Source organism: Hylobates moloch, unplaced genomic scaffold (genome assembly GCF_009828535.3).
Source record: "Hylobates moloch isolate HMO894 unplaced genomic scaffold, HMol_V3 SCAFFOLD_259, whole genome shotgun sequence".
NCBI lineage: Eukaryota > Metazoa > Chordata > Mammalia > Primates > Hylobatidae > Hylobates > Hylobates moloch.
This window is the reverse complement of record NW_026652534.1, coordinates 15612-40032: the sequence shown is the minus strand read 5'-3', so window position 1 is coordinate 40032 and position 24421 is coordinate 15612. Positions and strand designations below refer to the sequence as shown.

Below are 24421 nucleotides of genomic sequence, written 5' to 3'. Positions count from 1 at the left end.
GAGAGAGAGAGAGAGAGAGAGAGAGAGAGAGAGAGAGAGAGAGAGAGAAAGAGAAGCAGAGGGAATGGGCTGCACTGGCTGAGGACGGTGGAGGAGCCATCTCACTCCCTTCCTAATATCTACAGATCAATAACGAGGGAAGAAAGGAGGACAGGGAGCTGATGAGAACAAGCTCGCCAACTGTACCCAGTCCCCCCACAAGCAAGGTAGCTCCAGTCCTTGCCTCCCTGCCTGTCCCGCCCCTCTGTGTTTAGGGGTCATCCTTTGATGGGAGGTTGCAGGGGGCCCAGGTGGGGGTGATAAATGCCAGAGTGCTGCACCATTTCCAAAGGGCAGGAAGTCAGAGGGTGGGGTTCCTGGGACAGGGTCCCGTGGGGTCCAGGGAGGAAGGGGGCTGGGCCCCATCTGTTAGTGCATCTGGGGACAGGGTAGAGTCACTGGGGGTGGGCTGGTGGGGACCCCTCAGGCTCCGGGGATGGCCCAGACCCAGGCTCTGCTTCCTCTGCCTCCTCGTCGGATGCCACGCCCTCCTCTAGTCGGAAGACCTGCCGCACCGTGCGGGTGGTGAAGGTGAGGGGGCCGCGTCTGTGGGAAGGAGAGACCAGGATACAGAGATGAAATGAGGGGAGGGGAGGAGAGGAGAAAGAGGGAGGCATAGAGAGAGAGAGAGAGATGGGGGAGAGAGAGAGAGAGAGAGATAGGGAGAGAGAAAACAAAATAAGGGGGAAGAGAGGGATGAGATCAAGAGAAATGGAGGGAGACGAGGAGAAGCAATGGGGGGCAGAGAGATGAAGGACACACAGAGAGGAGGAAAGGAGAGAAAGGTGGTGGTGCACGGTGGGAAAGGAGGGCACAGAGATGAGACAGGGAGAAATGGGTGTGGGAAGAAAGAAGTTACCTGGATCTGGCTCTCCCGCAACACAGCCGCTGTTCCCACAGCCCCACACCCCCGTGGATCCCATTTCCCCCTGCTGTTGCCCCTGGCATGGCCTCGCATCCCTGGGGTTTATGGAGTGAGGGTGCTGCCCACCCGTCAGGCCTGCACGTGGGATGACCATACCGAAGCCGGTTCCTCAGTGTGGTCACTTCACGGTTCATGGACTCGGCCGACTCTGTGACATCTTCCAGCTCACGCTGCAGCCTCCGGCGGCCGGCCTGAGCCCGGGATGCCTCCTCCTCGGCCTCCTCCAGCTGCCGCTTCAGCTGCTTGACTCGAAGGTTTCCTTTCTCCAGCTTGATGGAAGCAGGGGCACTGGGTTATATCTCCAGGTACTGTCATCACTCCCTCCCTCCCCAACAGCCCACTACTGCCCCATCCCTACTGCCCCCTGACTCTCTCTGTCCCATCCTCTGCTCTGTTTAGGCCTTGTTCTTTTCCCTAAATCCCTCATGCCAGCCTCTGCCCTGACCTCCAGTCTCTCCCCTCCAGGTTGTCTCCTACATAGCCTCAGAAAGGTCTTCCTATATCCAGAGTTGACCCAGACCCTCCTGCTCACAATCCTTTCATGGCTCCCCAGTACCCCTGGGACAAGGTTCCAGCCCCTCAGCCTGGCATTCCAGGCCCCACAGAGTCTTTTTCTTGTCCAGTTCTCTCTTCCCATAAACCCACTGTCCAGACCAACTTCACTGAGATCCTCCCCAGACCCTACCACCTCTCTCTTCAGGGAGGGAACATACATGATCTGACCTCATTTCTTATCATTCAACCTTCCTACCCCACATTTTCTGGAGTCAATGAGCTCCCATCACAAGAAGCAACTTGCAGGTGCTGGACTGGAAGTGAGTGCAGATACCATCCTGGCACTTGGCACATCAGCAGAGGGTTGGAATCAATGACTATGCAATTTATAAATCCTGGCATCTAGGAAGGGCCTTTGTAGGGAGCGGAGGCAGCCAAAGTGAGGGAAGAAGTTAAACTCTACCAAGAAGCTAGACCAGGACTAAAATAACAGATGTTTATCTAGACCATACTGATCTGCTTTTTGTTCTGAACTCACCAAACGTATTTCTATTATTCAAGCCTTTATACTTGCTGTTCCCTCTGACTGGCTCTTTTTCACCCTTCAGGTATCAATTTAAATGTCACCTTCTCAAAGAGTTCTTCCTGATCTCCCAACCTGAAGAGGATTCCCCAATCCTCTGTGTCTTCCTCTCTCTTCACTTTTTTTTCTTCATAGCCCTTGTCACAATCCGTAATTATCTGCTTGTTTACAGGTTTATTATGTCTCATCCTATGCAGAAAATGTGAGCTGCATGAGAGCAGGGACTTCCTCTGTTTCGTTCACATCCATATCCCTAATGCCTACCACAGTGTCTGGCACATAGCAGGTGCTCAATAATTGTTTGTGGAATGAATGGCGACTAAGGCATAGCTGAGCTTTTAAGGGCAGAGGGACTGTGTCCAGACAGACCTGGGATCTGATCTAGGCTCTATCTCTGTGACTCTGATGCAAAATATATCCTCTTAAAGTTTCAGTTTCTTCATCTGTGAAATGGGACTAGTGAGGAAATGCAAATATGTATTTTTAAAAAAGCAGTTGCTTATGACACAGTAACTGCTCAGTAAGTAGTCAAGAACACACACTCTGGGGCTAGAGTGCTGAGGTTTGAATACTGACCCCACCTCTTACCAGCTAAATAATTTTGAGCAAGTTACTTCACCTTTCTGTACCTCAGTTTCCTCACATAAATAAGATGGTAAATAATAGCACCTTCCTTCTACCATTCTGATAAGAATTAAACACACTAAATGTTATGTCTTTAGCACAGTTCCTGGTACATAGAAAGCACTTAATAAACATTATCTTTCGTTATTTTAGTCCTGGTCTAGCTTCTGGGTAGGGTTTAACTTCTTCCCTTGCCCTGGCTGCCTCAGCTCCCTACAGGGCCCTTTCTAGATGCCAGCATTTATGAATTGCAAACTCACTGATTCCAACCCTCTGCTGATGTGCCAAGTGCCAAGACGGTATCTGCACTCACTTCCAGTCCAGCACCTGCAAGTTGCTTCTTGTGATGGGAGCTCATTGCCTCTGGAGATGGCCTGTGCAATTTCTCAGTCAGTGGTCACGCTCTCCACTGCTCCCTAACGATGTCAGCTGCTTACCTGATCCCGGAGCTGGTCAGCCACCCTCCGCTCCTCCTCCACCTGAAGCACCACCTCTTTAAGCCGCTTCTCAGCTCTGCGCACCAGCTTTCCAGAGAGGATGCGCTCTCTGAAGAGAGGGATGAGGAGGAGTCTCAGTAAAGGGGCTCAACCTCGGATCTTGTCCCCACGGACTCATGCAGTGGCCGTCGTCTTGTTCTTGGATTGGCTTCTTCCCTCTTTCCTAACCCCTAACTGGTTCCCACAGTTTACTGAGGCCAAACACTGACATGCAGGCTCCCTTCTCCTCGGCATCCATGTCCTTGGCTTCTACTAGGACACCTCACATACCTGTTTCCTATGATGTTGTGAGTTATAATAAGTGTATGTTTGGTCCCAATCAGTTTCCAAAGAGGATCATTTACAAACTACAGTTTACTCTTTGGGCCCATTCATTTTCCCCTGAAAATCATTTACTATCTCTCACAATTGAACACATCCTTTTTGTCCCTCTCCCCTATAAAGAGGACACTTAAGCCTCAACCATCTGGCCCTGTATAAAAAGTCTTATATTTTGTATGGCTCCTGTGTTCATGCACATTAATATATTTGTATGCCTTTTATTTTGTTAATCTATTTATTGTCAGTTTATTTCAGCAGACTTGAATCTTCAGAGCGGGAGGGAACACTGTTTTTGCCCTTATACCTGTCCTCTCCTGCATGGACCATCACATCTGGGGTGACGTCCATGTGATGGGACCTCTAGCAGTCGGGATTGCTTGACAGCCACACTGGACACAACAGCCCCAGATGTGCTGAGAGGAAGGCACAGGGCTGAGGGCGAGTGGGAAGGCACTAAGCAGTGGAAAAGGATGCAAGGAGAGAGACTTTTTTTTTTTTTTTTTTTTTTTTTTGAGACGGAGTCTCGCTCTGTCGCCCAGGCTGGAGTGCAGTGGCGCAATCTCAGCTCACTGCAAGCTCCGCCTCCCGGGCTTACGCCATTCTCCTGCCTCAGCCTCTCCGAGTAGCTGGGACTACAGGCGCCCGCCACTACGCCCGGCTAATTTTTTGTATTTTTAGTAGAGATGGGGTTTCCCCGTGGTCTCGATCTCCTGACCTCGTGATCCGCCTGCCTTGGCCTCCCAAAGTGCTGGGATTACAAGCGTAAGCCACCGCACCCGGCCTTCTTTTTTTTTTTGAGATGGAGTTTCACTCTTGTTGCCCAGGCTGCAGTGCAATGTCGCAACCTCCGGCTCACTGTAACCTCCACCTCCTGGGTTCAAGCAATTCTCCTGCCTCAGCCTCCCGAGTAACTGGGATTACAGGTATGTGCCACCACACCCGGTTAATTTTGTATTTTTAGTAGAGATGGGGTTTCTCCATGCTGGTCAGGGTGGTCTTGAACTCCCGACCTCAGGTGATCCGCCTGCCTTGGCCTCCCAAAGTGCTGGAATTACAGGCATAAGCCACCGCGCCCGGCTGAGATTTCTTCAGCTAAGAATCATCTGGTCATTCTTTGCTCCCAGGGTGACTTTATTATTATTCTGAGAAAGGGCCTTGCTCTGTTGCCCAGACAGGAGTGCAATGGTGTGATCATGGCTCACTGCAGCCTCAATGTCCTGGGCTCAAGCGATCCTCCCACCTCAGTGTCCCGAGTAGCTAGGACTACAGGTGTGTGCCATCATGCTGGGCTAATTTTTAATTTTTATTTTTGTAGAGATGGGGTCTCAGCATGTTGTCCAGGCTGGTCTTGAACTCCTGGGTTCAAGTGATCCTCCTGCCTCAGCCTCCCACAGTGTGGGGATCACAGGCGTGAGCCATTGCACCTGGTGCAGGGTGACTTTAAGCGACTCATGTACTCCCTCAGAACCTCAGTTTCCTCATTTGTATAATGGAGCAGGGGTCCCCATAGACCTCAAGCTACAGTTCCCCTGAGCCCTGGGGCCCCTGGGTAACCCTGTGGACTGAGAACCACTTCTCTCATGAAGCTCTGGGGCCGTTTCCTTCTGCCTGTCCCTGAGGCCTCTCACTCTCATCATGTTCCACAATGAATTTAGCATCTTCCCCCAAAAACCCAATATTCCCTCAGTCACCAGGCTTTAGCTCCAAACAGTGTCTTCTTCCCCTGCCACCACCCATAGCCTCAGCTTCATTCCTTCTGCCTCCTGATTTCTCTTCTTCATCCTCTCTTGTTCACAGCCCCAGCACAAGTTCAGGCCTCATCTTGTTCTGCTTGGACCATCACTCCAGACTCCTTCCAAACCTCCCAGCTTCCAGTCTCTCTCCTCTGATCCATTCCCACCTCAGCCCCAGAGAGATCTTTCTATACCTAGAGCTGGCCATGTCCCTCCCCAGCCCACAGCCCTCCCATGGCTCCCAGTCCCCCCCAGGGCTCCCCAATGCCCACAGAACACAGTTCCTTGGCCCAGTATTCAAGGCTCTGCGTGCTTCAAGCCTCATTTACCTCCCTGTCTCCCTGATCCCTCTCCTGGGTCCCAGGCTCTCAAAACCAACCGCACTCGTCCTCCAAATGCCCTGATGTCTCCCCGACTTTCCCACAGAGCTGCCAACTGACTTGGGACTCTAAGCCCTGGAAACCCCATTCTTGTCAGCTCCAGCTCAAGTGCTTCCTCCTCTAGAAACCCTTCCCAAACCACTACATCTCGAGGCATTCCAGCTTCTTCTTCACCTGTGTCCCTTCAGCCCTTCTAGTTCACAGGCCTTCATTGCCATGTCCAGCTCATGAGTCTTTCACCTTGGGGAATCCCACCACACGTGGTATTGGACGTACCATGGAGGTAATTAGACATACTTCCGTGGCATGTCTGATTTTTTCAGTGACCAGCACGTGGGAAGGTAAACAGTACACTCCTCTTTTTTTTTGGAGTCGGAGTCTTGCTCTGTTGCCCAGGCTAGAGCACAGTGGTGTGATCTCGGCTCACTGCAACCTCCACTTCCCAGGTTCCAGTGCTTCTCCTACCTCAGCCTCCTGAGTAGCTGGGATTACAGGCATCCATTACTACTCCCGGCTAATTTTTGTATTTTTGGTAGAGACGGGGTTTCATCATGTTGGCTAGGTTGGTCTTGAATTCCTGATCTCAAGTGATCTGCCCGCCTTGGCCTGCCAAAGTGCTGGGATTACAGGCGTGAGCCACTGTGCCTGGCTGTGTTTTTTTTTTTTTTTTTTTAGAGACAGGGTCTTGCCGTTGCTCAGGCTGGAGTGCAGTGTTGTGATCACAGCTCACTATAGCCTCAGACTCCTGGGCTTAAGCCACCTTCTTATCTCAGGCTCTTGAGCAGCTGGAACTACAGGCACGCGCTAACACACCTGGCTTTTTTTTTTTTTTTTTTTTTTGAGATGAGGTCTTGCTATGTTGCCCAGACTGGTCTGAAAACTCCTGGCCTCAAGGGATCCTCCCGCTTCTGCCTCCCAAAGTGCTGGGATTACAGGCGTGAGCCACCATGCCGGGCCAGCAGTCATTACTATGATGATGTCTTTTGGATGTTTCTAAACCAGGTGTTTGTAACACAGCCTCCTTCCTCTCACTGACCAGCATGTGGAGGTCATCTTTCTCCCGTGGCCTCCGCTGTCACCTACCTGGTCTCTTGCTCTAGCTGCTCCTCAGCCTGGGCCAACTTAGACTCAAGGGCAGCAATGGTCATCTTGTGGCGGGCACGGGCCCCAGCATCCTCCTCACCCAGGCGTCCCCGTAGCTCCTGGATCTGCCGTTCTAGCTGCTGCCGCCCGCTCTCTGCCTTGGCTGAGAAACTGCGCTCAGCCGACAGCTCTGTGGTCAGTGACTCTACCTGCAGCAGGAGGGGAAGGAAGGATGTCGTGGTGGAGTCTCAGAGGGAAGGTGGTAGGTACATCCAGGCACCTCCAAGAATTAAGTGCACTGATGATTGTCACACACATAGCACAGAGCCTGAAACATACTAAATACTCAACAAATGTTAGCTTGTATTTTATTGACTTATCACCCACAGCACTGCCAGTCCTGGGCCTTAACATTTTGGATAGTTTTCTGCTTACTTTAGTAAGTCCATAAGACCATCACAAACTTGTTTAAATGTCATAAATTCTACTTCTGACTGTGAGTGAGTCTATTCCAAGGGTAATCACACTTTTGTTTGCGCAAGGATCATCTGGGGGAGCTTGTGAAAAAAATGCAGACCTCTGGGTCTCACCCTTCAGAGATTCTGACTCAGCAAGACCAAAGTGGAGTCCGGGAATCTGCACTTATACCAGGCATCTCAGGTGGTTCAGATGGGAGTTATATGCAGGAGCATTTTGAGAAACACAGCCTCAATAAACAGTAGCTGCTACGTGGAAAATGTGTAAACACACCCCTAATAATAGTTCCCGTTTATTTATTCAGCTCGTACTCCGAGCGAGGCCTTCTGCTAGGGACACGGAAGTGAGTCAGACCCAGTCTGATTCATACTTTATTTCACCCTCGCAGGGACACAATGACTGGGTAATTAGCATATTCTCCTTTGTGTGTGTGTGTGTTTTTTTTTAACTTAAAAAAATTCTTTTTGAGACAGAGTTTTGCTCTGTTGCCCAGGCTGGAGCACAGCTGTTACCCAGCTGGTGAAATCCCAGCTCATGGCAGCCTCACCCTCTCAAGCTTAAGTGATCCTCCCACTTCAGCCTCCTGAGTAGCTGAGATCACAGGCATACACCATCATCCCTGCTAATTTTTTTATTATTTTATTTTATTTTATTTTATTTTTTATTTTATTTTGAGACCATGTCTTGCTCTATTGCCCAGGCTGGAGGGCAGTGGCACGATCTCAGCTCACTGCAACCTCTGCCTCCCAGGTTCAAGCGATTCTCCTGCCTCAGCCTCTTGAGTAGCTGGAATTACAGTTGCCTGCCACCACATCTGGCTAATTTTTGTATTTTTTGTAGAGATGGGGGTTTCTCCGTGTTGGCCAGGCTGGTCTCGAACTCCTGACCTCAAGTGATCCACCCACCTCGGCCTCCCAAAGTGCTGGGATTATAGGTGTGAGCCACCATGCCTGGCCTCAAATGTGAAATAAAATGGTGATACAGAGAGCCAAACATTAATCAAATAAAAAAAATCAGTAATAAATATTCTGCTAGTTTTATTAGCACAGTAATTCTCAACCAAGAACATTATGGGAGTGTTCCTGATTATTCCAGCAGCTGGAGATGAGAACCCTTTCGGCCCCATGCCCCTGCTGCTTCCTGTCTCTGAACATGGATGTGTGCGGGTGTCATCCCACACAGGCGTCATGAGTTAACAAAAGGCAAACATCACTGTCAGTAGCACCTCGGTCAAGAAAGAACGTTGCCCTTCCAGAAGCCCTTTCATGCACTCATCCTAATGACAACCTCTTCCTTCTCTCCAAAATAGCATGTTATCCTGACTTCTCAGGTCCTCACTTCCTTGTATGTCTTTAGTTTTATTACACACAGATGCCTCCCTAGATCCTATAGTTGAATCCTACCCATTTAAAAAAGTAGATGTATGTGGGTTTTGTTGTTGTTGTTGTTGTTTGTTTGTTTTGAGATGGAGTCTCACTCTGTCGCCCAGGCTGGAGTGTAGTGGCACGATCTCGGCTCACTGCAATCTCTGCCTCTTGGGTTCAAGCGATTTTCCTGCCTCAGCCTCCTGAGTAGCTGGAATTACAGGTACGCACCATCACACCTGGCTAATTTTTGTATTTTTAGTAGAGATGGGGTTTCATCATGTTGGCCAGGCTGGTCTCAAACTCCTGACCTCAAGTGATCCACCTGCCTCGGTCTCCCAAATTGCATTAACAGGTGTGAGCCATCACGCCCGGCCAGATACATGTCTTTTAAGTCTCTTTTAACCTATAGTTCCCTTATCCATCCCTTTTATTCCTTTACATTTTTTTTTTTTTTTTTTGAGATGGAGTCTTGCTCTGTCACCCAGGCTGGAGTGCAGTAGTGCAATCTCAGCTCACTGCAACCTCTGCCTCCCAGGATCAAGTGATTCTCCAGCCTCAGCCTCCCAAGTAGCTGGGACTACAGGCACACACCACCACACCCGGCTAATTTTTGCATTTTTTTTGTAGAGATGGGATTTCGCCATGTTGGCCAGGCTGATCTCAAACTCCTGACCTCAAGTGATCCGCCCACCTCGGCCTCCCAAAGTGCTGGAATCACAGATGTGAGCCACTGCACCCAGCCTATTTCTTACAATTTATCTGTTGAAGAATCTAGGTTGTTAGACTCGTAGAGTTCCTCTTGGTCTGGATTTTTCTGATCACACACTTACGGTCTAATTCAGCATTTATTTATCTCTCCTCTATGTTTCCTGGAAATTGGCAGCTGTGTCCAGGGACTTTATTCTTTCTTTCTTTCTTTTTTTTTTTTTTGAGACAGGGTCTAACTCTTGTCCCAACTGGAGTGCAGTGGCACAATTGTAGCTCACTGCAGCGTCAAACTCCTCGGCTCAAGCGATTCTCCGGCCTCAGCCTCCTGACTAGCTGGAACTATAGGTGATTTTGTTGTTGTTTTTTTTTGGTAGGGACAGGGATTCACTTTGTTGTCCTGGCTGGTCTTGAACTCTTGGCCTCAAGCAATCTACCTGCTTCAGCTTCCCAAAGCGCTGGGATTACAGGTATGAGCCACTGCACCCAATCTTTCTCTCTTATTTGTGAATTTTTTTTCTTTTTTTTTTTTTTTTTCAGATGGAGTCTCACTCTGTCGCCTAGGCTGGAGTGCAGTGGCTCGATCTTGGCTCACTGCAACCTCTGCCTCCTGGGTTCAAGTGATTCTTCTGCCTCACCCTGCCAAGTAGCTGGGACTACAGGTGCCCGCCACCATGCCTGGCTGATTTTTGTATTTTTAGTAGAGACAGGGGTTCACCATATTGGTTGGGCTGATCTTGAACTCTTGACCACGTGATCTGCCAGCCTTGGCCTCCCAAAGTGCTGGGACTACAGGTGTGAGCCACCGCGCCTGGCCTTATTTGTGAATTTTCAAGAGAATTTGTACCTGTGATATTGCTTTGTGTGTATACTTTGTGTGTGTGTGTGTGTTGGGTTTTGTCCATGATTCCTTGATCAAAATTTGCATAGCCCTTTTAGAGTAAACAGAACCTCTCTCTCTAACCTCCTCCTGCCCCCTCTTTCACCTGCACAAGGCAGAAACACTAATCTGACTGTGGGTCACAGGACCCTCACTTCAGAGGGGGAAGGAATGCTGCATAGAGAAGCCAGGAAGAATCTGAACAGACAGGCCTTGCTGGGTTTAGATCGGACCCTTTTTATCCAATCACATTTCTACATGGTTGTTAATCACACCTATCCAGTGACGTCTCCATAAAAGGCCCAAGAGGACAGGGTTTGGGCAGCTTCTGGAAGCTGAACATGTGCAGTATCTGGAGGGTGGCGCTCCCAGGAGGGCATGGAAGCTCCATGCTCCTCCCCCGTGTCCTGCCCCATGCACCCATGGGGGTCTACTCAGAACCTCGGAATGTGGCCTTAGTTGGAAATAGGATCTTTGCAGTTGTAATTGATTAATGTGAGGTTACACTGGATTAGGGTGGGCCTCAAATCTGATATGGCTGTTGTCCTTTTAAGAAGAGATGAGGGCCAGGCAATGGTGGCTCACACCTGTAATCCCAGCATTTTGGGAGGCCGAGGCGGCGGATCACCTAACGTCAGGAGTTCGAGACCAGCCTGGCCAACATGATGAAACCCCATCACTACTAAAAATACAAAAAAAATTAGTCAAATGTAGTGGTGGGCACCTGTAATCCAGCTACTCAGGACGTTGAGGCAGGAGAATCACTTGAACCCGGGAGGTGAAGGTTGCAGTGAGCTAAGATTGGCCCATTGCACTCCAGCCTAGGCAACAAGAGCGAGACTCCGTCTCAAAAAAAAAAAAAAAAAAAAAGGAGATGAGACAGAGCCACAAAGATGGGAAAATGCCTTGTACAGTTAGAGCCAGAGATTGCAGTGACACATCTACAGATGAAGAAACAGCAGGGACTGCCAGCACCCACCGGAAGCCAGGGGAGAGGCACGAACAAGAGGAACCAACCCTGCCCACACCTTGATTTCAGACCTCTGTCCTCCAGGACCACGAGAGAATACATTCCCGGCCGGGTGCGGCGGCTCACGCCTGTAATCCCAGCACTTTGGGAGGTCGAGGTGGGTGGATCACTTGAGGTCTGGAGTTCGAGAGCAGCCTGGCCAACATGGTGAAACCCCGTCTCTACTAAAAATACAAAGATTAGCCAGGCATGGTGGTGCATGCCTGTAGTCCCAGCTACTTGGGAGGCTGAGGCAAGAGAATCACTTGAATCCAGGAGGCAGAGGTTGCAGTGAGCCGAGATCGCACCACTTCACTCCAGTCTGGACGACAGAGCAAGACTCCATCTCAAACAAACAAACAAACAAACAAAAAACAACAGAGAGAATAAATTCCTGTTGCTTTAAGCCACTGTGTTTGTGGTAATTCGTTATGGTGGCCCTAGGGAACTAACACAGCAACTAATTAATATTTTTTAACATGTTGCTGTGAACTCATGAATTTAAACAGATTTCAAGGGATTAAATCAGTTGCAATTATTTTCCTCATTGAAGCTCAAGTTGCCCCACTTTGGGCCAGCGCGAGGCTCTTCACGTTGACTTCTGCGTGCTCTTGACATAACTATACTATCTTCCCTGCTAATGGGTATCACAAAATGTTCTGGGTTACTCTTGTTCATTGCCTGCTCCAGATCTGGAATCAGCCACTTCGGAAGAAGCTCCAGTTTCTTTTCTTTTCTTTTTTTTATTTTTTATTTTTTTGAGACAGTGTCTCACTCTGTTGCCCAGGCTAGAGTGGAGTGGCACAATTCTGGCTCACTACAACCTCTGCTTCCTGGGTCCAGGCAATCCTCCTACCTCAGCCCTCAGAGTAGCTGGGGCCGCAGGCATGCGCCATCGCACCCAGCTAATTTTATTTTTTGTAGAGACGGGGTCTTACTGTGTTGCTCAGGCTGGTCTCAAACTCCTGGGCTCAAGCAATCCTCCCGCCTCAGCCTTCCAAAGAGCTGCGATTACAGGTGTGAGCCACTGCGCCCAGCCAGCCCCAGTTTCCTTTAGAGGGAAACAGCATTTCCAGATCACAATGTGGACATAGGGATACTCATTGCTACTGGGTTCCCTGTTTCTAGGCCTTTTGGGTGGTCAGAGAGACTGGATCTGTATAAAATATATCACCAGTTCATGTGAATATGATGAAGTCAAATTGAGAACTACAGGTTTGCTTAGTTTTGTTTTTAAACTTTTTTTTTTTTTTTTTTTTGAGACAAAGTCTTGCTCTGTCACCCAGGCTGGAGTGCAGTGGCACGATCTCAGATCACTGCAACCTCCGCCTCCTGGGTTCAAGCAATTCTCTGCCTCAGCCTCCCGAGTAGCTGGATTACAGGTGCCCGCCACCACGCCTGTCTAGTTTTTGTATTTTTAGTAGAGACAGGGTTTCACCATGTTGGCCAGGCTGGTCTTGAACTCCTGACCTCATGATCCACCCACCTCGGCCTCCCAAAGTGCTAGGATTACAGGCATGAGCCACCGCGCCTGGCTTAAACTATTTTTTAAACATAGTTTATCACTTTTCATTTTGAGACAGGGTCTCACTACGTTGCCCGGGCTGGAGTGCAGTGGTGCAATCATGGCTCACTGCAGCTTCGACTCCCTGGGCTCAGGTGATCCTCCCAACTCAGCCTCCTGGGTAGCTGGGACTATAGGTGTGTGCCACCACACCTGGCTAATTTTTAAATTTTGTGTAGGGATGGAGTTTTGCCATGTCATCCAAGCTGGTCTTGAGCTCCTAGGCTAAAAGCAATCCACCAAAAGTGCTGGAATTCCAGGCGTGACCCACTGCACCCAACTAAATGTAATTTATTTTCTTTCTCTTTTTATTTCATATATATTTTTTGTAGAGATGGGGTCTCACTATGTTGGCTAGACTGGTCTCAAACACCTGGGCTCAAGCGATCCTTCCATCTTGGCCTCCCAAAGTGCTGAGATTACAGGCATGAGCCACCATACCTGGCCTGTTTTTTTTTTTTTTCCAGATGGAGTCTCGCTCTGTCGCCCAGGCTGCAGTGCAGTGGTGCAATCTCGGCTCACTGCAAGCTCCGCCTCCCGGGTTCATGCCATTCTCCTGCCTCAGCCTCTCCGAGTAGCTGGGACTACAGGCGCCCGCCACCATGCCCAGCTAATTTTTTTTTTGTATTTTTAGTAGAGACCGGGTTTCACCGTGGTCTCGATCTCCTGACCTCGTGATCCGCCCGCCTCGGCCTCCCAAAGTGCTGGGATTACAGGCTTGAGCCACTGCACCCGGCCACACCTGGCCTGTTTTTTTAAAAAAAACTTAATCTCTTCTCTAGGACAACTATATCAAGGTTCTTTGGCGCTGAGTACCCTGATGTCAAGGACGTAGTAGATGACATAGTATCCCATCTTTGATCATTTACTTTATCCCACATTATAAACTCAATGTCTCAGAAAAACAATGCTAATACTATCACCATCAATTAATTAAAGTAGGTTAAAACTTTTTTGCATATTTTCCCCATTCTCTCCATTTAAAAAGTAGTCTTACTACACATAACTGTTGAGCATATAATTATTACCTTTTTTTTTTTGAGACAGGGTCTCACTCTGTCATCCAGTCACCCGGGCTGGAGTGCAGTGACACAATCATAGCTCACTGCAGCCTCAATCTCCCAGGCTCAAGCGATCCTCCCTCCTCAGCCTCCCAGGTAGTTGGACTACAGGCATGCACCACTGCATGTGGCTAATTTTTAAATATTTTGTAGACAAAATTGGAGAATGAGGAGAATCGCTTGAACCTGGGAGGCAGAGGTTGCAGTGAGCTGAGATCGCACCACTGCACTCCAGCTTGGGCAACAGAGGGAGACTCTATCTCAAAAAAACCAAAAAAAAACAAAAAAAAATTACAAAAAAACGAATTAAGAATGCAGACGTTGGTTTGTCCTTGGAAATCCCATCGCTCTGTTGTCTTCTCGGCAAACTCTTACACTTCCTTTAAGATCTCTCAAGGCATCACTTCCACCAGGAAGCCTTCTCTGATTGCCTCTATCCTCCAGGCTAGGTTAGTAGTCCCTTCTAGGTTCCCACAGTGCCTGTGTTTCCTCCATTTTCACTTTATCTCTGTATTGGGATGGTCTGTGTCCACCTTTAGACTAAGATGTGTTTGAGGGCAGAGACTTAGTATTATCCATCTCCAGGTCCCCAGCATAACCCGGAACAGGATCTGGGCCACTGGAATCCTCAGAAAATATTTATAAATAAATATGCAAAGGAAAACATGCTTTTCTCCCTCTGCTGAACTCCAACTTATGCTTTAAAACCCCCAGCCAAATGTCTCTTTTTCCAAATGTTTTCTTGTGACTCCTGCAGAAAGTCTTTTATCTCTCTCTACTGGGCCCAGGAGACTTCCATGATCACACTTGCTGGCCTTTAATGTGACATAGTCCCATGTCTGTTTCCTCCAGGGAACTTCATAGGACAGAAGCCCCACATAATTCATCTTTGGATCCAGCCCTGAAGAAACCCCTCAGAAATACAAATGAATCATGCCTTTCCACCCTTTTAAGAACTCCTATTCAACCTTCAAAACCCAACTCAAATATCCCCTTTCTATATTTGTTGAATAAGAGGACTGAAGATTACAGTCCCAGGTCAGTGGGGACTGAGGCTGGTGGGGGCAGTCAGTCATGCTCACCTGCAGGAGCAGCTTGCGGTAGCGGTCATTGAGCAGCTCCGAGTTGCTCTGCTCCTCCTCCAGCTCTTCCTCCAACTGCCCCAGGCGGCCCTCCAGCTGACGCTTCTCCTCCAGAATGGCTGCCCTAGGGAGACAGGAAGGGGTGGGGATGAGAGGACAGGACGATCAGAGGAGGGTGCCTTGCCTCACACTACAGGACCCTGTGGTTAGCCCCACGCACCTCCCCAGCCTCACATCCCAGGGGCCCCGAGGTTAACCCCGCCCACCTCCCAGCTTCCTGTCCCAGAGCCCAGCCACCTCCAGCCTACCCCAGCTTCACCTCCTGCAGATGCAGTACCTCAGCCTCCAGACCCTTGGGGCACTTACTTGCTAAGGTTGCCATTGGCCACCTCATCTGCCATCTCATCCCGGTCCTGCTGGGCCTGCCGCCGAGCACGGTCTGAGGCGGCCAGTTCCTGTGATGACACAGAGAGGGGTGGCCAGTGGGTGTGAGGAGAAGCAATCTGGGCACAGGTCTCACCCCTTCTCTGTCCCTCACACCTCAAGTCTCTTGGCTTTTTTCTCATGCTGTCCTTGGGTAACCCTGGAATGAGCTTCAATCGACAGACGTCTCCGAAGTCTGTCTCCTGAGCCCCTGACCTGTGCTCACCTCTTGCAGCCCAACCCCCAGGCCCCTCACCCTCTCCACCTTTTACTGCACACAGGTTCTCCTCTCAAACCTGCCTTCTCCAGGGTCCCCCAGTCACCGGGCCAGACCCCCAGTGCTCTCCTCCCCTCCTCCGGCCCCCCTCACCATAGCCTTCTCCCTCCTGCCTTCTGACTGCCTTCTCTGTCCTCTGCATCCCCTCAGCCCTGGTTCAGGGTTCTCTCTCTCTCTCTCAATCTCTCTCTCCCCTCTCCCACTCCCCCTCCCACAGCCTTTGTGCCTCCAATCTCTCCACTCCAGTTCAACTGCTACAGAGCTGACCCTGCCCATCCTCTGTTCTGGATCTTTCCATGGCTCCCTAGTGCCCTAGGACAAAATCCCTGCTCTTAGGCTGGCATTGGAGGCCACATGGTAAGCCCCACCCACCTCCCAAGCCTCACACCCAGGGACCCTGTGGTTAACCCTTCCCTCCTCCCCAGGCTCACACCAAGGGACCCTGTGGTTAGTCCTGCCCACTTCCCCAGCATCACACCCCAGCGGCCCCGAGGTTAGCCTTGCCCACCTCCCCAGCATCACACCCCAGCGGCCCCAAGATTAGCCTTGCCCACCTCCCAGCTTCCTGTCCCAGGACCCAGCGTACCCCAGCCTACCCCAGCCTCACCTCCTGCAGCCGCAGCACCTCAGCCTCCAGGCCCTTGAGGCGCTTTTCACTTTCCCGATTCTGGGAGAAGATCTCCTCCCGGGAGCTGCGTGTCTCCTCCACCTCCCGCCATAGCTCCTTCATCTGGGCCTGGGTGGAATGGAACAGGTAGATGGGCTCAGCCTGGCCACACAGCACAGGGAACTCCTCCAACCCCTTGCCAGACCGATGGGGGCTCCTCAGCTCCCGTGAACAAGCAGGGAGTTCTCCGAACCCTGCAGACCTGGGCTCCTGTGTGTAAAGCCACTTGCTGTGTGACCTTGGGCCAGCCTCTCCCACTCTGGTCCTCAAGGGAGGAGGTTGACCTGGCTGAGCCTGGAAGGCAGCCGGAAGCCTGATGGAGCCTGGCTTCCAGTTAGATATACATGGGTTTGAATTACAACTTGGCCATTTCCTTGCTGGGTGACCATGAGCCAGCCACTGCCCCTCTCTGAGCCTCAGTTTACCTACTATTGATTTATTTATTTTATTTCTATTTTTACTTTTTGAGACAGTCTCACTCTGTCACCCAGGCTGGACTGCAGTGGTGGGATCTCAGCTCACTGCAACCTCTGCCTCCCGGGTTCAAGCGATTCTCCTGCCTCAGCCTCCTGAGTAGCTGGGACTACAGGTGCGTGCCACCATGTCTGGCTAATTTTTGTATTTTCAGTAGAAATGGGGTTTTACCATATTGGCCAGGCTGGTATTGAACTCCTGACCTCAGGTGATCTGCCCATCTTGGCCTCCCAAAGTGCTGGGATTACAGGTGTGAGCCACCGTGTCTGGTCAAAAAACCATATGGTATTTTCACTTCAAAAACAAAACCATGGAGGCGGGTAGATCACTTGAGGCCAAGAGTTCGAGACCAGCCTGGCCAACATGGCGAAATCTCGTCTCTACTAAAAATACAAAAATTATGGTGCACACCTGTAATCCCAGCTACTCAGGAGGCTGAGGCAGGAGAACTGCTTGAATCTGGGAGGCGGAGGTTGCCATGAGCTGAGATCACATCACTCACTGCACTCCAGAATGAGACGGTCTCAAAAAAAAAAAAAAAAAAAAAAAACCAACTGAACAAACAAACAAACAAAAAATGAGGAAATTTGACTTAAAAGTGCAGCATTTTAAATGAAAGAAATGTAAAACACAAGAAGAAGGAAGCCAGCCTCTGGGGCATGGATGTTTATAAAGGTGCTGACCCATGTGGATGCTGCCTGTGGGTTGAGAGGGAGGGGTCCGAGCTAGCCTCAGACCCTGGAGTGATGGTTGGGGCTTGAAGACACCAAAGCCTCCCCTCCCTGGCACAGCTCACGCCCGCTCTTACCTGCATCTTGCGAAGCTGCTTCACCGCCTCCTCCTTGCCCTGCCCGGCGGAGGCCATCTGAGCCTTCAACTCCTCCAGCTCTCCCTCCAGCTTCTTGCGGGCAGCCACGGCCAGAGCGCGCTGCTTCCGCTCCTCATCCCGCTCCACCTCTGCATCTCTCAGCTGGAGAGGAGGTCAGGAGGGACCGGGTCAGGCACAGGAAGCCCAGCCTCCCTCTGTGTGCTAAGGACATGGATGTCTGCCCTGGAGCCCCTGCCCCGTTCCCTTCACTCCCTGACTCTCCTTACTTGGTCCCCTCTCTATCCCCACTGCCCCAGCTCAGTCCCCCATCTCACCTAAGCCTCCTTTCTGGCCTCTCATCTCTCCCCTCCAGCCCATTACAACACGTCTCCAGAGCTGACCCTGCTCATAGCCCTCCCACGGTTCCCTAGTGCCCCCAGGGCCAAGTCTTGGACACTCAGCCATGTCTAAGTCAAAGGGGCTAGTAGAGACAAAACCCCACAGAGACCCCTGGCCTTAGGTCACCTGCTCACCTCTCTTCCCTGCCTCCCCAGCTTCTAGCACCCTCCACCCCAAGTCTGTTGCCCACATGGCTCCAGAGGGGTCTTTCCGACACCCAGAGCTGCCCCTGCCCCTCACCACCTAGCAGAGGGAAGACATGGGAAGTTCCTGGACAGAACGAGTAATGAATGAACGGTGCAGGGAGGGAGAGAGCAAGGGAACAAACAAGGAAGCGAGGGAGCGATGACTGAATGGATTGGGGAAGGATGTGGATGGAGGGGAGGGCGGAGGAGCAGGTCATTGAGTCAGTGACTAAGTGGAGTCAGCAGGGGGTGCTGAGGGGCTGGGGTTGGGTAAATAGGGGAGGGGTTGGGTTGGGGAGAGGCGATGGGTTGGAAGGGGGTAACTGGGTGGATGGAGCAGTAGTTGGACATAGCGCTGGTTGGGGGGAGAGGCTGTATGTGGGTGGTTGGGGTGGTTGAATAGATGGCGTGGCGATGGATGAATGGTTTGTGTGGTGGATGGAGGATGAATGATTGGGTACAGCAACAGGTCAACAGGATATGTGTGTGGGTTAATGGGTCATGGCAGGTTAATGGGTTGGGGAATAGGAAGATGGTTTTGTGGGAGGAAGATGGTTTGGCTGGCACGAAAGACTGGCAGAAATACTGAGTGGCAGGCAGGTGGGGAGACACTGAGTGGCAGGTGGGTGGGGAGACACTGAGCGGTGGAAGGGTTGGGGAGATACTGAGTGGTGGGCGGGTGGAGGAGACAGAGTGGTGGGTGGGTCGGGGAGACCCCTTGCTGCCCTTCCTGCTGCCTGTACACACGATGGCATACCCCAGCTGGACTGGCACCCTGTGGCCTTCTGTGTGACAATACCTGCTTGGCCAGCTGCCTCCGCCTCTCTTCACCAGCCTCATCACGGCCCTGCAGGTCACGCTCATGCTGAGTCTTGAGAGCCTGCACAGTCACCTCCAGACGCAGCTTGGCATCCTCGGCCGCCGTCAGCTCATCCTCCAGTTCTGTCACCTGTGCTCGCAGATCATTGGCTGCCTGTTCTGCTACCCGGCAGGCTCGTTCCAGCTCATGCACCTGGTGGGGAGGGAGAGTAGCTGCTAGGCACCTGGGTCACTGAGGTGGAGGAGGTTAGGAGCCTAGGTAGAGTAGGGGAAGATTTGATGGGGGATGGGGAGGTGGCAAGTCAGTGTGTCCATCCTAGTTTGTTCATTCATCCATTCAAAATCTGCTGAGCGGTTCCTTCCTAGGTGTCTCATTCAGCATCATCCCAAAATGTATTTCATGAATAACTGATGCTTCATAATTCTATTATCTGAAGCGCTTCAGAGTCCAATACAAGCGTCTGTTAGGTCAGCTGACTCTCACTCTTGGTGGATTATTCCCTGAGTTTTGTAATTTTGCATTGTGAGCTCACTCACTGGGAATTCATCTTTGGGAATCCTGTGTGAATGGGTTCAAGTCACCTAGCTCCAGGGTCATCAATGCTGGTGTCTGCCAGACTCCCCAGGGTGTCACCAACCCACTATCTACTTCTATTGGGTTTTCTGTTTGGGAGGGTCCCTGATCTTTCAGGGAGGTATGAATTAAAACCCCAAATGCTGTGAAAATAGAGCTGGGCTTATGAATTTTCAGAGACTCCCCCTTCACCCCTCTCCTTACTTAACTGTCACCTCCTCAAGGAAGCCTCTCTTGACCCATCAGGGCCTCTCTGCTACCCACGCTCCTGGCACTGGGGCCCCTCTCCTACCTAGCCCTAGTCACAGTGGTCATTTGACATTTGCTTAGGTGGCTTTTTGTGCAACACCCGCCTCCCGCACTGGACCGTGAGTTCCACAGAGCAAGGCCTATGTCTGTGGATCGCCACTGCCCACATGATGATCATTACAATTCTGGTCACTGACAGTATCTACTTTCGGTCCTTGGAATGGGCCCTCTAGCTTCCCTTCCTATTTGGTACTTGCCAATTTATTTTGTTTACTTGAAGGGATCAAACTTTCTCCCATCAACATCCTGTTTCCCACAAGGGCCTTTGGAGTCACTACAAATAACTTGACATTTTTCCCAAGGGACAGACCTTAACGGCTCAAGTATGAGCTGGGTTTTAGCTCCATCATCCCTAGGGCTGCAGGCCAGGTCTGTGTCAGGGAGAGAGGGGTTATCTACAGGCCTGGCTAAAAGCAAAATCGGATCAATGTCTACATGTGTGGAGAAGATAAAGCCCTCATGCATTGGACTCCTAGAAGCACGTTGTTAGGAAAACAAAGAAATAAGGATGTCGAGATGGCATCTATGCAGGAGCTCAACAAATTCTGCCAGTGCCTCCCATCATTAGTGAGGGTGGCCTGTGTCCCTGGGCGTGATCCATAAATGTATTTAGAGGATGAATAAAGGAAGGATGGAGTGGAGGATGTGGCGGGTCATTTTGACCATTCGGAAGGCTGGAACACTGGCTGGGTGAGGGGAGCCTGGGAGAAGCCTTGGGGCACCACCCTACAGGCCCTGGAGGGATATATGAGTTAAGGGAAGACAGAGGCTTGGTGGGAGAGTCTGTGTGTGCTCAATGGAATTGGTGGCAGGCAAAGTGGGAGTCCTCACACTGTGTGTGTGCATGTGTGTGTGTTATGTATGTATGCATGCACATAGTCATGTCTGGGGAGTGGTTCTCAGGCTGTGTGTTGTAGTAAATTCTCTTCATGTTCTCTGAGTATTCACACATATGTGTGGTGAGTAGTTTTCTCATGCTGTACGTGTACATATGCACATGAATAAGTGTATTTAATGGAAAATTCTCAGCGAGGTGCAATGGCTCATGCCCGTAATCCCAATGCTTCGGGAGGCTGAAGTGGGAGGATTGTTTAAGCCTAGGAGTTCAGGACCAGCCTGGGCAACACAGCGAGACCCCATCTCCACAAAAAATTTAAAAAGCAGCCAGGTATGGTGGAATGTACCTGTAGTCTCTGCTACTCGGGAAACTGAGGCAGGAGGACTGCTTGAGCCTAGGAGACTGAGGTTGCAATGTGCCATGATTGCACCACTGCCCTCCAGCCTGGGCAACAGAGCAAGACCCTATCTCAGAAATACAACAAAACAAAACAAAAAACAAACAAAAACAAGTAATAGAAGATTCTCCTCACATCCTGTGTACACAAATGTGAGCATGTGTGCTTTGTGAGCAGCTCTTGTGTTGTGTGTGTGAACACATGTGCTGGATGGAAGATTCTCCTCACGTTCTGTGAATGTCTACATGAAGACCTACCTCTGGTGAATGGCTCTCCTTACTTCCTATGCGTGTGCATCAGCACATGTATTTGGTGGGAGATTCTCTTCACACTGTGTGTGTGTATATGGACGCAAATGTTTGCTGAACAGTCCGCCTCTTGTTCTCTTTTTTTTTGAGACAGAGTCTCGCTCTGTCACCCAGGCTGGAGTGCAGTGGAATGATCTCGACTCACTGAAACCTCTGCCTCCTGAATTCAAGCGATTCTCCTGCTTCAGCCTCCCAAGTAGCTGGGGTTACAGGCACGTGCCACCACACCTGGCTAATTTTTGTATTTTTAGTAGAGACGGGGTTTTACCACGTTGGCCAGGCTGGTCTCAAACTCCTGACCTCAGGTAATCCACCCACCTTGGCCTCCCAAAGCGCTAGAGTGCTGGGATTATAGGAGTGAGCCACCATGCCCAGCCCTCTTGTTCTCTTTGTGCATGAATATATGACTTTGATGGCTGGTTGTTTTTCACGTTCTATGTGTGAAAGCATACATGCATGTACATGTCTCCCCTCACCCAGTGTGTCCCGGGGAGTGGGGGCCCTGCTCACGCTCTTGCCGACGTCATCCTTGCTGCTCAGCAGTGCCTCCAGCTCAGCCCGCAGGGCCCGGTTCTGCCGCTCCAGCTCCTCACGTGCCTCCTGCTCCTCCTCCAGTGCCCGTGTCAGTGACAGGGCCCGAGCCTCACGCTCCCGGCCCTCTGCCTCGGCCCGCTCGCGTTCCTCCACTGCCCGAAGTACAGCTGCCTTCTCCTCTGCCAGAAGCTTCCAGTTTGAGGGAGATGGGGTAGGGGGAAATAGATTAGCTGAAAGGAGTGTACAAGGGAACGGGAAGAGGGAGCAGCCAGGAACAGAGAAAGAGAGAGAAAGAGACAGACAAAGGCAGAGACACAAGAGGGAGGTAGAGGGATTAAAGTTGCAACCGTGTCCCAAACCAGCTTAACTCTTGAATGGATCAAACTGATCAGTCCCTAACTCTATATGTTCAACAGAAGAAAGGGTATTCCTTCCTCTTAAGAGTGGCAGTAGAAAAAAAAAAAAAATATATATATATATATATATATATATTTTTTTTTAAATGGACTTCAACCTTTACTGTTTTTTTAAGACACAATAATCAGCAAATAAACTTATAAAACATGCAAAGAAGAAAAGAGAACAAGACTCATAGTTAAGAGAAAAATCAGTCCATACAAATAGACCCACAGATGACCTATATATTAGAATGTGCACACAAGGACTTCAAGATAAGTTTCAGAATGAGACAGATATAAAGGGTGAAGAGGCAGAGTTATTTGAGGAGGGATTTGAAACTGTAAAACAGAACCACATAGAAATGCCAGAACTGGCCGGGCGCGGTTGCTCACGCCTGTAATCCCAGCACTTTGGGAGGCCAAGGCGGGCGGATCACGAGGTCAGGAGATCGAGACCATCCTGGCTAACACGGTGAAACCCCGTCTCTACTAAAAATACAAAAAATTAGCCGGGCAAGGTGGCGGGCGCCTGTAGTCCCAGCTACAAGGGAGGCTGAGGCAGGAGAATGGCGTGAACCCCGGGGGGCGGAGCCTGCAATGTGCCGAGATCGCGCCACTGCACTCCAGCCTGGGTGAAAGAGCGAGAATCCGTCTCAAAAAAAAAAAAGAAATGCCAGAAAAATGAAATATCTGAAATAAAAGTCATTGGATGAAATTAGTAGCAGACTACTGGAGACATCAGAAGAATCAGTAAACTTGAAAGCAGGTCAATAGAAATTATCTAAACAGAGCAAAGAAAGAGAGAAAGAAAGAAGATTGTAACAGAAATCAATGGAACTTTAACAACCTGAAAAAAGTACCAAGTGGTCATACATACATGCATTTGGAGTCCTAGAAGGTTAAAGAAAAAGCAAAAAAAGAAGTAAAACTGCCTTTGTTCACAAAAAACATGATCATCTATGTAGAAAAACCAACGAAATATATAAAAACTCTATTAGCACTAATAAGTGAGTTTAGCCAAGATTGTAGGATACAAGATCAATATACAAAAATCTATTGTGTCTCTACATACTAGCAATCAAAAATGGAAATGAAAGTAACATCACTTAAAATAGCCATAAAACCATGAAATACTTAGAAATACATCTGGCAAGAGATGTGAAAGATGTACATTGAAAACTAAAAAACATTTCTAAGGTATTTCAACGGACAGATATACCATCTTCCTTGGTGAGAAAACTCAATATTGTTATGATGTCAATTATTCCCAAACTGATGTATAGATTCAACACAGTTCCAGATCGGAAGGCTTTTTGTTTTGGGGTAGAAATTGACAAACTGATTCTAAAATACATACGGAAATGCAAAGGAACTAGAAGAGGCAAAATAACTTCAAATAAGAAGAAAAGGCTGGTGCAGTGGCTTATGCTTGTAATCCCAGCATTTTGGGAGGCTGAGGCAGGCAGATTGCCTAAGGTCAGGAGTTCGAGACCACCTGGCCAACATGGTGAAATCCCGTCTCTACCAAAAATACAAAAATTAGCCAGGTGTGGTGGCGCACACCTGTAATCCAAGCCACTCGGGAGGTTGAGGTGGGAGAATTGCTGGAACCCAGGAAGCAGAAGTTGCAGCGAGCCAAGATCACACCACTGCACTCCAGCCTGGGCGAAAGCAGTGAAACTCTATCTAAAAAAAAAAAAAAAGAAGAGGAAGAAGAAAAATGATTTTCAATAGATATGCAAAAACAAGTCAGTGGAGAACAAACGGTGTTGAAATAGTTGGATATTTATATTCACAAAAATTAACATGGAGCCATGATAGCATCATATATAAAAATTAACACAGAATAAATCACAGACCTAAATGTAAACTTGAAACTGGAAGACTGCCAGAAAAAAAAAACTAGGATAGGCCAGGTGCAGTGGCTCATGCCCGTAATCCCAGCACTTTGGGAGGCCGAGACAGGTGGATCACGAGGGTCAGGAGTTTGAGACTAGCCTGGCCAACATAGTGAAACCCTGTCTCTACTAAAAATACAAAAAAAAATTAGCTGGGTGTGGTGGCATGTGCCTGTAATCCCAGCTACTTGGGAGGCTGAGACAGGAGGAATCGCTTGACCCCAGGAGGCAGAGGTTGCAGTAAGCCGAGATCGCGCCACTGCACTCCAGCCCAGGCGACAGTGCAAG

At 49.8% G+C, this 24421-nt stretch overlaps 1 protein-coding gene across 1 annotated transcript in view; it reads right to left on the bottom strand.

Annotated features, from left to right (window-relative positions):
• Positions 1–23: 23 nt before the first annotated feature.
• The window catches only part of LOC116464194 (myosin-14), a 37758-nt gene continuing 13360 nt past the window's right edge, over positions 24–24421 (bottom strand). The window contains exons 11-20 of the mRNA XM_032147483.2: positions 21814–22026; positions 18858–19070; positions 17475–17636; positions 16133–16261; positions 15192–15280; positions 14826–14949; positions 6681–6889; positions 3104–3212; positions 1061–1233; positions 24–585 (exon numbers count right to left, since the gene is read on the bottom strand). Of these exons, the coding sequence (XP_032003374.2) occupies positions 435–585; positions 1061–1233; positions 3104–3212; positions 6681–6889; positions 14826–14949; positions 15192–15280; positions 16133–16261; positions 17475–17636; positions 18858–19070; positions 21814–22026 (1572 nt within the window). The 3' untranslated portion in view covers positions 24–434. The remainder of the gene's footprint in view (positions 586–1060; positions 1234–3103; positions 3213–6680; positions 6890–14825; positions 14950–15191; positions 15281–16132; positions 16262–17474; positions 17637–18857; positions 19071–21813; positions 22027–24421) is intronic.